At 46.7% G+C, this 15,903-nt stretch overlaps 1 protein-coding gene across 2 annotated transcripts in view; it reads left to right on the top strand.

Annotated features, from left to right (window-relative positions):
• ZZZ3 (zinc finger ZZ-type containing 3) overlaps positions 1 to 15,903 on the top strand; it is a 430,359-nt gene that overhangs the window by 181,837 nt on the left and 232,619 nt on the right. For both annotated transcript variants that reach the window (XM_086954138.1, XM_086954139.1), the window contains exons 8-9: positions 868 to 963; positions 14,619 to 14,771. In XM_086954138.1, the coding sequence (XP_086810264.1) occupies positions 868 to 963; positions 14,619 to 14,771 (249 nt within the window). The remainder of the gene's footprint in view (positions 1 to 867; positions 964 to 14,618; positions 14,772 to 15,903) is intronic.

The raw sequence follows: 15,903 nt of genomic DNA, 5'->3' as shown, positions 1-15,903 counted from the left end.
ACTAATGTGTCTATTTCAGATGCACAAGTTACTACTTGTGCAACAAAATATCTGTAAGAGACCTTAGTTAGTGATAGATTCCTTACCGCCCCGCCCATCTTCCCCGTTCTACAAACTGATTACTTGGGTTAAGGTCATCCCTTTTAGGGCCCTAGTTTTATGCACCAATGGTTAGTATCTTGCATGGCTCTGCGTTCCTGGCGTGGAAAGTTATATACAGAACTGACGTCCGCGCGCATGGGCGGTGCCTAAGTACTCTCCGTGACGTCATCTCGGCGCCTACGACGCCAGTGACAGATGTGGAGCCGCAGGAGGCCACCTACTGACGCGCAGGGGTACTGCTAAGCAAAACTTTCCGGATCCAGTCTGACGTCTGGGGATATTCTAAGGTAAGGAATCTATCACTAACTAATGTCTCTTCCAGATGTATGGTTACACAAGTAGTAACTTGTGCTTCTGTCCAAATAATGTGATCTCTCCATGATGACCTCCAGCCTTTTATTCACTGAAGAAGGGAACACGGCGAGAGCGAATGTTGTAGTACCTCACTTTTCTGTGTGACTCAATTGTGATTCTTGGAGTTCACCTGTTTCAAATTGTCATATGTATCTCAAAACTAACACTTCAGCACTTTTTCAAAAGATTTCTTTTTCCTCTTTAAATAATTGAAAACCAGTGATTCTTCTTTTACAAACCTGCTTTCTGTATAAATGTTTTATTAAAACATCATATTTGTTAGGGGTTTATTGTTTGTTTATTTGTAAGATTTTCCTGGATTCATTTGTAAGGCATACTGAAAGCAAACAATAGCTAGCGATGTTAAATGTGCAATCTATTTTGTAATTAACGTTCACTTTTTATGCCTAGGTTGCAAGCAGGGTTCAAAAATATTTTATAAAGCTGACTAAAGCTGGAATTCCTGTACCTGGCCGAACTCCAAACTTGTATTTATATTCCAAAAAGGTAAGTAAACAGACCATTACATTTGCCATTGGGTTCAGTGTTATCTGTAGACTTGCATCTTAATATTTGAGGTCCTGCTCTTGGTTATGTAATGAACATATGTTTGTTGGAATGTTTCTATGATACTGTAACTATTGGACAAAAGCTGTTCCTTGTTTAATGAACTACAGTTGTAAATGTAAAAATGTTTTCTCTGGGTATTATTTTTCTTTTTGTAGTCTCCTGATAACAGATTTATTGTTTCTTGTGATTCTTAAAATGTTGTGAGAACAAAAATCGGAAATTGAGCATTCATGATCTTCTGACTGTTCCGCACTGAAAATGAACATTCCTACACTTTATTGTCTTTATATTTATTCTCTGGCAAAATCTTAGTTATTGGCTAAAAGGGGTGCAGGTGGTCTATCTGAAAGAGACACGTTGGTGATGGATTCCTTATCTTCGAATATCCCCAGGCGTCCTACTGGATCCGGGAAGTTTTGCTAGCAGTACCACTGCACGTCAATAGGTGGCGTCGTATGCGCCGAGATGACGTCACAGAGACTTAATTAGGCGCCACCCATGCGCCACGCCAGTAAGCGCAGATCCAGTTAGAACGCATACCTTAGTCACTTTTTGACTATCTTTTTTGGGACTTTTGTCTCTTGTTGGTCTTCTCTTTTGTAAGTAGGGATGCCTGGTTTTAAGTCCTGTGAGGCCTGCTGTCTCAATAGGTCGGTGGCAGACCCCAACGACATCTGTCTATCCTGCCTGGAGCGCGACCACGACTCCCGGTCCTGTCTGGACTGTCGAGCCATGGCCCGAAGGCCTTGAGGGTGCGACGCCGGAAGTTGCTTCAAGTACGGCACTTGTCCCAGCGCCGTTCAAGGTCCAGGGGCCGTTCCGGGTGCGCTGGCGGGACCACCATCTCCACTCCTCGGGATCCAGTCTTCTCCCTCGGATTCGGGTTAGAAACATCACAAAAATAAGTTGAAGCGTTGTCGCTACGCTGCTGGCTCCGGCTCAAGTGCCACCCTCGGCTCCGCTTGCCGCTCTGCAGTGGATCCAGTTGGTTCCGCCTCTGCCCCTGTCCCGTCTGGGATCCGAATTGGGACATGGCAGCGGTTCGGCCCCGGCCGGCGCCGTTCCCGACGCCGTGTGTTACTCTCCCGGTCCCTGCTGCGCCGCACATGGCGGAGGCTGAGGACGAATGGGAGTGGCCCGTGGACCCTCTTGCTCGTCAGTGCGACCTGGAACTTACAGACACTTCCCCAAACATTCTTCCAAGATCACATGCAATGTCACAGGAACATCTTACACTTCTAAAAAAGTTCTCGCTCTATTAGACAAGCATTTGCAATGCAATAGGTCTCGCAATAATTAAGTTTGTGCTATTGGCATTGCTGAGTATTGCAACACCAATTGCAACAAAAGTCTATAAATCGTAGGCTAAAAAAGTGTTTATTGTTGTAGCAATGGTGGAATGCTGCGCTTTAGATCAATATATGTTTAAAAGTAAAGTGCGCCATACTGAGATTGATGTGTGCACTGATGGCTGGTGGTGTGTGTGCCTGTAGATATTGTGCACTGATGGCTGATGGTGTCTGTGCCTGGTGAAAGCGTTCAATGACTTCTGGTGGTGTGTGTGTGTCTGGTGGCTAAGCGTGCACTGACGGCTTTTGGTGTGTGTGTCTGGAAGCCTACACTGAAGGCTGGTGGTGTGTGTGCCTGGTGGAAAAGCGTGCACTGACCTGTTTAAAAATATAGTGCGCCATACTGCGATTGCTACAATAGTTAATTGTGGATGCGTTCACAATTAATGCGTGCACTGATGGTTGGTAGTGTGTGTGTCTGTAGAAATTGTGCACTTATGGCTGGTGGTATGTGTGCCTGGTGGAAGTGTGCACTGCCGGCTGGTGGTTTGGTGCCCGGTGGAATCGTGCACTGACAGCTGGTGGTGTGTGTGCCTGGTGAAAGGGTGCACTGACTGCTGGTGCTGTGCCTGGTGAAAGGGTGCACTGACGGCTGGTGCTGTGTGCCTGGTAAATGCGTGCACTGACGGCTGGTGTGTGTGTGCCTGGTGAAAGCCTGCACTGACGTCTGGTGTGTGTGCCTGTTGGCAAAGCGTGCACTGATAGTGGTGTGTGTGCCTGTGGAAGCGTGCACTGACGGCTGGTGGTGTGTGCCTGGTGGAAGTGTGCACTGCCGGCTGGTGGTGTGTGTGCCTGGTGGAAGCGTGCACTGACGGCCGGTGGTGTGTATGTGCCTGTTGAAACAGTGCACTGACGGCTGGTGGTGTGTGTGTGTGTCTTTTGAAACAGTGCACTGACAGCTGGTGGTGTGTGTGCCTGGTGGCAAAATGTGAACTGGTGGTGTGTGTCCCACAGACACTAATGGCCTTGTTGGTGCTAGTGTGGTGCAGTGAGGGGCAAAGATGCTCGAAGGGTGGGTAAATAGCAGTTGTAGTGTCAATAGAGGAAGGTTCTCAGGCTAGTTCAGGCTGCAGCATTTACTTTACATTACACTACCATCAACTCCTAAGCCACAAGTACACAGCACACCAAGCGGCAGTGGAGTCGACAATGCACAGCACCACCACTGATCCCTTTAGCCATCAGCATTAGAGTAGAGTCCCATGACTAGTATCACCCAACACTAACTTTGCACTCTGTAGCATTAGCACCAACAACATGGGTCGGCTGTCAATGAACCACCAATGAGCACTGGCACCTGTGGTACATGGCACTACAATGGAGCCCTCCGGCTAGTATCACACAAAGCAATGGACTCCGATCAGAAGCACAGACGAGAACATGTGTACGGAGGCTGGCAGCACTCTCCAAGCGCCGAAGCTAACCGCACCAGAATGCAGCACTACCACGGAGTCCTGGAAAACTCGCAGCAACGTTAGTGATTTGAAAATCAATGGAAGTTACCGATGCAAAGCGCACAGAAGGCCTCACTTCTGCACTAAGAGGAGCTATTGTGTACCTGGATGCAATATGACAGAATCATGTAAAAAAAAAAAAAGCTAAGAGGTTTCAGGAGAAGTCACTTCTCAAAAGGGTGTGTTGAGAGGTGACAGTGCCCAGGCACATCAGGAAGTGTCAGCACCAGCGGAACGCCCTTTGTGTGCCCTGGCACCTTAGTCGAAGTCTGCGTGTACTTGGACACTTTCACCACCTGATCATATCAGGTGGTCCCAGGCAGAGTAAGCAACTGGAGCAGAGCTCAAATGTGCCATGAAACGTGAGCTTACGTCTTGGAGCATAGATACGCCGAGAGGCTGTGGGCACTTTGAACAGAGCCTGATGAGCTGGCTCTGCGGGCACTTGAAACTGAGCTGGGATGTGCTTGCGCAGAAAAACTAGTGCAGTCAATGGAAGTGCTTGGGCAAAGCCTCGCTGTGCGTGGGTATCGTGCGGGTGCTAGGCCTGTTAGTACAAAGTCCATTACACCCAGGGGAGCACGGCAACAGCAAGAAAATAACACAGATTTCAGAGGCAAGAAATGTCACCAGCCCAGGGGCTGCGCCAAGTGCAGAAGGTCTCCGTGCGCCCTACTTCTTAATGTGTGCCCATTGCAGGAAGGGGCGGGAGTGGCAGGGCTGCACACTGCTCGTGTAAACAGAGCCATGGATGGGGTCCAAGCCTGGCAGAGTAGCGTTGGCTAGGTCATACCCCACAGCAGCCGCCCCACCCAGGCTGGTGGTATAAATCCAGCAGATGCAATATTTAGCAAGCAGACACTGGCAGAGAGGAAACGGACAGTCTGCCACTGCGAGCAGAAGGCGGCAGAGGCAGGGAGTGGGAAATCAACACAGGAGGAGACCGAAGCACGTGGAGAAAGCACACACGAGAGGGAGGAGGAGAAAGACGGAGGAAGAAAGGTGGAGAATGATGAAGGCTGGAAGGATAGGGTGAAAGATGCAGATAAAGTCAGTGAGGAAGGAAACGATGGGGAGAAAGGAATGGACCTAGAGCAAGAAATATGGAGGTAAAAGGCAGAGAGGAGGCTGAGAGCACGTGGCTAACTGAAAACATCAAAGCGGCCGAACGGAGAGAAAGGAGGGGCGAGTGCACGCCGAGGTGAAGGACTGGGCGAGAAGGGAGGGGGAAATGCCAGCAGCAGAGGAGCCTGCAGGCTGTTTAAGGCAGATGGCGTCTGCGCGCGAAGGACTGGGCGAAAAGGGAGGGCGAAATGCCTGCTGCAGAGGAGCCTGCAGGCTGTTTAAGGGAATTGCATGAAAAGGGATGCTCATAACATTCACATCAAAAGAACCAACCCAGCCAGCAGAGTAAGACCTTCTGCAGCGTCTAAGGACAGGCGGCTAGCCAGCAGCATCAGTGATCAGGGTAAAGACACTCATCTGGCCAACAATGTCACAAAACACACATATTGTGGTTAGTGATATATCCTGAAATTATGAAATTCTGATACTCGAAGTTTTCTGGAAATGTTTGTACAGGGTGGTGTAGCTGTCAGTCAATCTTGGAAATGCTTGCAAAGGTGAATTGTACGGGCATGCATTGACTGAGTGCAGTGGGTGTCGGTGTATGGCTGTGAGAACAGTGCCTCACCACATGTGTGCAAGGCAGCCAGGCAGCACAGAATAGTCCTATTGCTATACTTGATATGCAGGCAGTGGACGACCGCTTTACCAAAGCAAGTTATCTATCGAAGCACGTTATCTACTTGATCGTATTCTAAAAATGGAAATGAAGACGGAACACCATCAACAATGCATACACGCCAAGCAACACTTTTCTCTGCATGTTGTTATCAGTTTAGATGGCACCCGTTCACTTTTAGGAGGACCGGTGTACGGAGTACTACTCTACCCTGATCAGGTTATACATGTAAAAGAGACCCATAACATGGGGATCGCTACTCAGTCATGCTTGGCAGGCACACCCCTGCTTCCGCCTATTTTAAAAAAAATAAACAGGAAAAGAAGTGGGCGGTGAATGACGAGCATGAGAACCGGCTGATGGGAAATATAGCTCCTCATGAGAGCACCAGCCAGAAGTTTTCAAATGCACACACACGATCTTTTGGTTACACTGTCAAAACTTAAATTGTACCCAATTCATAAAAAAAACATGTGAGCAGCAAGTAAATCTAACAAGAAGCAGCAGTCAACCAAGGATTAGAGGTAGGGGCTGCCAGAAAGTTCCGAAACAAAGGGGTGGCAGTGAAGGCAGAACAAGCACAAAAGCTTGTAAAAACAAGCTTACAATGAGCTCATCCCCAAAACAACCTTATTGTGACACTAAAGGCAATGAGACATGGACGGAGCAAAACAAACTAGCTTTAGTAATGTGGCATATTATACAGAACTGCTGACTTTGGTACTGTTGAACCGGGTTCAAGTCTCGGCGAAGTCTCTCCTCTAAAAATAAAACAAGGGAAGAGAGAGTGAAAAAATAACAACCAGTGAGAGTTTCAAAACTGGTGGTAACGCCAACGAAAATCAAGAAAGTTTACGCAACCTCGCTACTCGGTGCCAGGCACAGAACCTGAGCTCCATGGCGTCTAAATAGGTTCTACTCCTCTTAACCTGGTAATGACTGCAACCCAGAAAATTAGTGTGTTAGAGTCTCCTGAAGGGAAGGGCTCCGGGGGCGGGGGAGCTCATTCCTTTAAAGTCTGATGCGGGGGAGCGGAGCCTGTGAGAGCAAAGGAAAGGCCCGCGACCGAGCATATGGAGAGTGAGGGGTTGTGCAGCCTAGTGAGCTGAAGTGGAGTAAACAAACAATTTCCCAACTGGTGTTATTGTATAGACAATTACATATGCATGCGAACAGCATTACGTGGACAGAAACAAGGAGATTCAATACGTTTTTGGAATGTGCTCATGGCATCATATAATTATAAAACCAGGGAACGTTTTTCAATTATGATGCCATGAGCACATTCCAAAAACTTATTGAGTCTCCAAGTTTCTGTCCACATAATGATTTTCGCATGCATATGGAATTGTCTATACAATACCACCAGTTGGGATATTGTTTTTTACTCCCAATTACCTACCCTGTTCCCAACGTGGTTTATGGGTCATACTCCTGTAGCTATCTACAACAATGGTGAGCTGAAGTGACAGCAGAGGTGGCGCGCCTGGTTGTGGTCACATGCACTGTACCCGATCCGCAGTTTGGGTAGACTTTTGAAAGCCTTACTATAATCTCGACAAACATTGCTAAAGCAATGCCGTAGTCGAGACCTAAAAAAGGAGCACTGGAGCTAGTCCCATTAAAACATCAAGGTACCGGGGTATACTCCCTGTACTTCTTAATTCCCAAGAAGGACTGCTCTCTCCTGCCTATACTAGACCTCCGAGAACTAAATCTAAACATTCAATCTGGCCACTTTTACATGGTCACTCTCCAACAAGTTCTTCCCCTCTTTCAACAAAACGACTATCTGTCCACTCTGGACTTAAAGGACGCACTCGTTGCCAGCTCAAGTGTTCGTGCAGCTGCTAGGGATGATGGCATCTTGCATACTAATAGTCCCTTACCCAATACTTCACATGCGTCCCCTTCAAGAGTGCTTATTAAGTCAGTGGAACCAGGCTCGGGTCTGTTATCAGAGCTAGTGTTGGTGGACAGCCGCACCCATCGCTCTCTGCAGTGGTGGAATACACAAAATCTTTAAAATGGGCGGCCCTTAATCGACCTGGTTCCAGAGATAGTGCTAACAGCAGATACATGGCTCACTGGTTGGAGAGCTCATCTCCAGACACATACATTTAAGGGCATGTGGAGCCTGCTGAAAAATCAGCTTCACATAAACCATCTAAAGCTGCTCGTGATTGTTCTAGCTCTCTAAGCGTTTCAAGTTAATCTAGTAGGCAAAGCTGTCCTGATCCGTACAGACAACCTGACAGTAATGTACTACATACACAAACAAGGGGGAACACACACTCTCTCCAGCTGTCACACCTAGCACAGACGATCTGGAGATGAGCCATACATCACAGCATGTTTCTCCTGGCAGAAAAACTTCCAGGAGTATACAATAAAATTGCAGATCTGCCCAGTCCTCAAAGACAACAGATCTACAAATGGAAACTCAACCCTCAAGTTTTCCTCCCATACTTTCAGATGTGGGGCTTTCCAGACATGCATCTGTTTGTCACAAACCTAAACGCAAAATGCCCAAACCTCCCATCTAGACATCCACACCCATTGTCCAAGGGCAAGGAACTATGGATGAATTGGTCAGGGATATTTGCTTATGCTTTTCTGCCTCTCCCACTCATTCCATTAGTGGTTCTGAAGCTCAGACAAGCGTCCCAGACATTTGTTCTAGTTACTCCCACATAGCTCCAACAGGGTTGTGAACCAGGGTTGACGAGCAATCAGTAGTTCCTCACCAAAAACGATACCTCACTCCCAATCTGCTCACTCAGAGCCATGGAGAAATAAGACATCCAAAACCCAGCCTTCATAACCTTGCGATCTGGCACCTGATATCCTAGAGTTTGGCTACCTTAATGTTCTGCCAGACTGTATAAATATTATCAAAGAGGCTGGACGTCCTACCACAAGAGTATGCTATGCAGCAAAGTGGAAGGTATTTGTAATGTACTGCAATATTTACTACATCTGCAGCGTTCCAATGTAGCGTACTCTTCCATACGCTTACATCTTGCTGCAATAGCTGCATACCTAAAGAACAGACATCTGTTTCTTTTTAGAGTGCCTGTCATCAAATGATGTATGGAGGGACTTAAAAGAATCCTTCCGCCAAGACTTCCACCTGCTCAAGTGTGGAATCTCAACGTTGTCCTCACCAGAGTAATGGGTCCACCCTCTGTACCATTGCATAGATGTGAAATGCAACTTACTTGGAAGGTAGCTTTCCTCATAGCTATCACATCTTTAAGGAGAGTGGGTGAGCTTCAGGCACTAACCATAGAAGAACCATTCTTACAAATACACCAAAACATAGTGGTTCTGCAGACTTTCAACAAAGGTAATTTCTGCCTTTCATATCAACCAATCTGTTGAGTTGCCTGTGTTCTTCTGTCAACCAGATTCTGTGGCAGAATGTGCTTAACACACTTTAGATGTGAAAAGAGCTATTCTTTTCTATATAGAAAGGACAAAACATTTCTGCAAAATAACAATTTATCGCATTTGCTCCACCTCATAAATACAATCCTATATCAAAATCCGGCATTGCGTGCATTTATTTCTTTATTTGTATAGCGCCAGAATCTACTCATGAAGGAGTATCTCTGCGCTTCAGACAGGCATCAGAGATCTATGCGAGTACAGCTGAAATCAGAAACAGAAGAGAGTATTCTTAAGCAGTTTTCTAAAGCAAAGATGATTAGAACATTGCCTTAAATGTAAAGGAAGCTCATTCCAATACAGTGGGCCAAGGCAGGGGAGGGCTTTTCCCCCCTAATCTTGCTCTCCTACCTCTAGGAACCTCCAGCAAATGTTTGGAGCTGGAGCGGAGAGACCTTGAGGGTCGATATGGAGTAAAGTTTTCCGAAAGATAACTAGGGCCAACATTATGGAGTGTCTTGTGAATGGTACAGCAGATTTTGAATTGTAATTGTTGGTGTATGGGGAGCCAAGGAAGTTGTAAAAGAAGAGGGCGAGCGGCTTTCCTAGAAGGCATATTAAGAACTAGTTGTGCCGTCGTGTTCTAGACCACCTGAAGTCTACTGTCTAGACTGTTTGATATGAGAGCCTGAGTGAGAGCCTTCCGAGTAGAATCCAGAAGGAGAGGAAAGACTCGACTAATTAGGCCCAGAGTATAGAAGCAGGTGCCCACTGTCTGAGTAACGTGCTCCTTAAAGGTAAGGGCTTTGTCCAGACGGACGCCTAAGTTATTAACGGAAAATATGCAATGCAAAAGCAAAAAGAACTTTAACAATTCCCTCTAGAGCGCACTCCACATGCAAACTAGAGGCTTCTATGGCATTCTTAGGAAATATACCCATAGATCAAGGGTCATATGCATCACAATGTTCTTTTGCGATTCTCAAATAGCGATTTTTTTTTTTAGAGAATCGCAAAAAGCTATGTATCCTACATATTCCTTAATTGCGAATCGCAAATTGCGCTTTGCAATTAAGGAATACCTCCCCATTCATTCCTATGGGCCTAGAAGCACATAGGAATGAATGGGAAGACATTCTCAATTTGCGATTCTCAATTAGAGAATCACAAATTGAGAATGCAATTTCAATGGTGGCAGGGTGTCCAAAGGGTGGCAGGGTGCATGTGTGCGCCACATGTGCACCCCTGAAATGTGCATGTGTGCTTTAAGTTGGTGGTAATTTGCGATTTCTTTGAAAAATGCACTTTTTTGCATTTTTCAAAGTGCCATGTGGCGCACATCCATGCGCCACATGGCACTTTGAAAAATGCAAAAAAGTGCATTTTTCAAAGAAATCGCAAATAACCAACTTAAAGTTGGTGGTAATTTGCGATTCCATAAGGCCAAATTGCACTTTTTCTGTGCCTCTTACATTGCATTTAAGGAATCGCAATTTTCGATTCCTTAAATGCAATCGCAAAATAGTGAATTGCAAATTTTGCGATTCCTTATTTTGTGAGGCAGTTTTTCTTTAATACATACCATTAAGCCCAATTGCGATCGCAAATGCTGAAATTCTGCGAATTTTAGTATTTGCAATCACAATTTGGAATGATACATATGGCCCCATATCTGCAAAGCAGCAACATGGTCTACACCTCACACATTCACAAAACACTATTGTGTAGATGTGTTAGCAAGACAGCAAGCTAATGTGGGCCAAGCAGGTTTACGTACACTATTTCAGACCACTGCAACAGCTATAGGTTAGCCACAGTTTTGGGAGAGAACTGCTTTTGGTTCTATGCAGGGCATCTACAGCTCACATGCCTTGAACGGCAAATGCAACTTACCCAGTATGCAGCTGTTCTTGTCATGTAGAGCTGTAGAGTCACATGTGCCCACCCGCCTCCCCGGGTACCTATAACTGTTGCATCCATATATACATGGACATCTCTTACTACTCTTACTACTCTTACTAACTTTACACTACAAGACTAACTCCGGCTACGTCTTTGCTACTTTGGAGCCACTAACCTGTGGTGGGGACCGCTGGAAGGCCTGCTATATCGTAGTCCACGCGCTCACCCCAGTTCCTCCTGACGACCACGGATGGCTATTGCTTCGAGGTAGATTGCAGGATGCCTTTTGCGAGAAAACGTCTGATTCTGCCTCAACGAGGCATGTCTGCAGTGGGTACCGTGTGAAGGCCTCTGCAACTCGCCTGCAGCAGAGGATGCCTCGATAGCCGCTTTAAACGCCGCTGATTGAATCAGCGCTGTACTTGGAGCCCAGACCTGGAGTGGCCTGCACGAATGGGCGAGGGTCCGCGATCGAGTGGGCGGCCGCGCTGTTGCTGCAGAGAAATCCTTGACTCCCCATTGCTGGGTGTACCTTCTTGTGTGTGCGGAGCCGCGGAGGCGCGCCCTGCTTCTGCCACCTGACATTGCGAGGCCGTGCACTTGGCGGGCCCGTATTGTAATAATCCTCGGCCAACCGGGTGAATGCTGATTTGGACTCCCGGAGCCCCGGGGGATTAGATGAGACCGCATCGGTCCATTGATGTGTTAGGAGCCGCAGCAGCATTTGGAGGAGGACGTGTGGTCCCGTACAGCGGCCCCTTGCCTGTAAATCCCCATTACCCGGGCCCGGCGGAGCCTCTGCTCATCGCCGACTAACTCGGTTGCCCCCGAGCCCTGCTCTGTTTGCATAACCCAGACCACGGCGTGGAGCGCATTGTATGGCTTGGATGAGCGGGGCAGCTGCCGTATGTTGTGAAAGGATGGGTGGTCCGGTGAAGTGGATCCCGCAGAAGAATCCCTTAGCCTGTATCCCGTGAGGCCCGATCTTGCTGTGTACAATTCTCGCGGCCCCTGTGGCCTGCCCTGCCGTCACTAATCAAGTGGCCTTGCCGGTTCTGCTGAAACTGCGGAACTGGTACAGTTACTCACCCTGTGCCCCGGACGCAGGCAGTCACCTCTGCGGCTCCAAACTCAGCCGAACAAGTAAGTCCGTATTTTGCCCAGTCAGGAACTCGCGCACATCAACCTTATAGACTTTCTTTGTATCCGATTCGACCAGACTGCAATTCCACCGGCAGCCAGACTAACTGCCATTTTGAGGGCAGGAGATAGGGACACTGGTGTCTGGAAGGCTGTGTCGGCCAGCCTGGTGATCGGTGGGGGTCATTCAAAGTCCGGAGGAGATTGCGTTGTGGACTGCTCGCCCTGCCGATCGGATAGCTTTCCATACGTGGCAGAGGCGGCTTTCTAGTTGGACGTTGATATGGTATGGCCTGTGGTGGTAATCAAAGAATCCAGGTATACTCCTGTGTGCAGCGGTGGAGTTCCTGTTACATAGCTAACAGTCCTGGAAAGTAGGTGGATTGGGGCTGTGTTACTTGGCAATAGTGCTGCCAGCTGGGAGGATGGACTATATATCTGGCTCTGGCGCTTCTAGCCTGGAGATGCGGAGGGACTCCTCCACGTACTGACCTTGATCCTAGATCTTGAGACTAGAGGCCTGAAGGCAGGAACGATGGGCTGTCCCACAATCTACAGACTTAGGCTAGTGGGAAAAAGCGAAGGGTGTTTCCCAATTACACTGGGTCCGATGCCTCCAATTAAACTATGATGTCCCTTGGGCGAAAAACCGACTCGGTTTGTAATTACTGTTGAACCAGAGTACCATTGGTCGTTACCCGGTAGAGCTGTCCTATGCAACTATAAAGGAGTCTGGCCATGGTTCACCCCTCAGCCGCCCCCTTCCCAGCCAGACATCAGACATTGTTTTTAACTGTGCTTCACGGTCCTGTCTATCTTTCACTTGACTGCTTGTTTCCCCTGAAGACCCTCCGGACCAACCCCTGTTCTCCCCCGCCCCCCCGTCTGCCTGACGCTATCTGCATTCCTTTTCCCCTGTTTACCTTTCCCCCTATACCTTCGATTCCACAGTAGACGTTTCTGTCTTTAGTATGTAACTCGTAAATAACGCATGTTATCGTGTAATCTCATGGTTTTTCTACTGTCTATTCTCACCCTTGAGTCCAAACAACCTTGGCCAATGCCCGGTGGAGCTGTCCTATGCAGCTATAGAGGAGTCTGGTTAGGGTTCACCCCCTCTGCCGTCACCTACCCAGCCGGACATCGGACATTGTTCTTAACGGTGCTTCACGTTCTTGTCTATCTTTCCCTTTGACTGCTTGTTTCCCCTGAAGTCCCTTCCCGCCCTCTGGTCTGCCTGCCGTTATCTGGATTCCTTTTTCCCCTGTTTACCTTTCCCCCTCTACCTAAACATTCCACATATGTCGTTTTGTCTTTGCTACGTAACCCGAAAATAACTTATGTTATCGTGTAATAGCAGGTTTTTTTGACTGTCTGCTCTCACTGCGGAGTACGAACAACCTTGGCCGATGTCCGGTGGAGCTGTCCTATGCAGCTATAGAGGAGTTTGGCCCTGGTTCACCCCCTCAGCCGTCAACTACCCAGCCGGACATCTGACATTTGTTTTCCTCGCCTCTCAGTTATGATTCCTTCCCTTTATCTTTCTCTGATGTCTATACCTGGAATCTGTAACTGAGGTAATTGTCAGTTTTTTACTTGCTGATCCTCATGTAAAGTGCTCTGATACCTAATGGTCTAGCCAGCGCTATATAAAACTTTCCAAATAAAAAAAATAAACTCAATTATCACCCTCTACGACAAACAATCTAACAATGGAGTCGATGCCCATGCGCACTATCTCCGAAAGGAGGAGTCCCCTACCTCGTGACTGGGTAAGACTTCTACGAACAAAAACAAAGCGCAAACATCCGGACCCAACGCTAGATGGCAGGCGATGCACAGCATGTGACTCTACAGCTCTACATGCCAAGAACAGATGCATACTGGGTAAGTATCATTTTTCTTACTAGTGCTCGATAATCAGCAGCACCTTGGACCATTCCACTGCCAAAAGCTATTGGAAGATTAAAAAAATGTTGAGGGTTTACTTTCATCTATTGAAAGTACTCCTGCATTGGTTTTTAAGCATTTTTACTTCACCTACATTTTCACAGGATGAAATTATCTCAGCATCATAGTTGGAGCAAACTGCTGTTGGTGCTATGTTTTTTCTCAAGGTTCTTGGCTCCTACTCCAGTAGAGAACTTTCAAGACAGTGATTCTTTTGAGACCACAGTTTGTTATAAAGCCAAATATTTCTCATGTTGCAGATCATGTAGTACACTGCAACATAGCATTTTAGGTCTTTGTGACTATCACAACTAACTTTATAGCAGTGGGTATGAATCTTGATTGCTCGGATATGTAATCTCCTGTTCAGTGAATAAATATTTTTGTGCAGGTCAAAAACATAGTAGTAGATTTACAAACTACAAGCACTTTGTAACAGTAAGGTACTAAAGGAAGTTGTTGAACATACAAGAAAAACAATATCACTTAAAAATCTATCTTTGAAGTCTAGTATTGTTTTGGCTCATACATTGGTCTCTTCTAGATTATTTAGTTTGTATTGTTTCTTTAAAGACGCCTTTAAATTCTAGTAACTGTACCATTTTTGTTGAATCTAAAATCATTCGGAGCAAGAGTTTTAATTGTTTTTTTTTCAACATTCAGTCCTCCAGCAAACGACAGCACCCTCTCAACAGACACCTCTTTAGACCTTCCACTTTTATGACCTCACATAAACCTCCGGTGTACATGGACGAAGATAGCCAATCAAGTTTTCAAAGCAGAGATCTGGATGCTGCTGCTGAAGATAATGTATCGGTATGTTAATGTTAAGGTTTTTATCTCATTATTCAAACTGTTTATCATCTTTGTAGCATGTTTTAGACTTCCTTGGCACTTAATTTATGGAAAACTGATAAATAACTAGGATATATCTGCGTCCCTGCTCGGTCTTTTTTATCAACCAGTGTGTGCCCTTCGACATAACATACAGACTCAAAATTCCTTCTCAAAGCTGGTCATTATGTTGCGCACAACCTGGAAGGGGTAGGTTCTTACCTGTAACTCCAATTCTGTACTAGGGGATCTCTGTGTTTAGTTGTAATCTGTGAATAGTCCCGCCCATGTGCGTGGACCGTGGAGCAATCAAAATAGTCTTCTCTGTCGTCTTCTTCTGCAGTCCTGCATAGACACTTAAGAGAAAATGAAACACAAATAATGCAGCCTGAAAGTAACAAGGCTACATTGGCCAACACTTCATTCTGAAGTGAAAAAGGATAGCCAAATAATATAGAAATTTACACACTTTAGACTTTCACACATAGAGAAACTCCCCTTCACAAAAATCCTTTATCATGATAGAGAAGAAGGGTTGGACAGACAAGCCCCATAGGCTGTCATTATGTGTCTGGAAAAAGGATACCGTGCCTTGAAGGAACCCTCCAGAGACCCTCTGTATCTCATGATGCACAGCCAAAGGCAAGTTACTTACAGTTCTTTTTTCCGGCTCCTGTTAGCAGGACCCTGGAGCATTGAGCTCTACCTTTATTGGTATTACTTCAATTGTTTGAGCTTTTGTGAGCTAATTAGTGCTTCATTCGACGTCTGGGCCCGTTATGTTCCATTTGCTGCTTTTTTTGAGCTGCTAGTCCACCTCTTTCCTGTCGAAATGCCAGCTTTATTCGACAAGTGCCCTGAGTGTGGTAGGAAGAAGGCCAAGTCAGACCCACACAGAGTATGCATACTCTGTCTTCCATCAACACATGTTCCTGACTCCTGTGATATTTGTCAATCTTTCTCCAGGAGGACCCTGCGTGATGGGGAGAAGATCAGTCTTCAAGGCCTGGAGCAGAGAAGACATCAGGATGCAGGTGGGACCTCTGGGCATGGAGGAACTCTATCATCTTCCTCTGCCCGTGCATCAACTTCTGGGTGGGCTCCCCAATCAAGA

This window comes from Lissotriton vulgaris, chromosome 1_1, assembly GCF_964263255.1.
Source record: "Lissotriton vulgaris chromosome 1_1, aLisVul1.2, whole genome shotgun sequence".
Lineage (NCBI taxonomy): Eukaryota > Metazoa > Chordata > Amphibia > Caudata > Salamandridae > Lissotriton > Lissotriton vulgaris.
The sequence above is the reverse complement of the archived record's forward strand: the minus strand, read 5'-3'. Positions and strand labels throughout refer to the sequence as shown.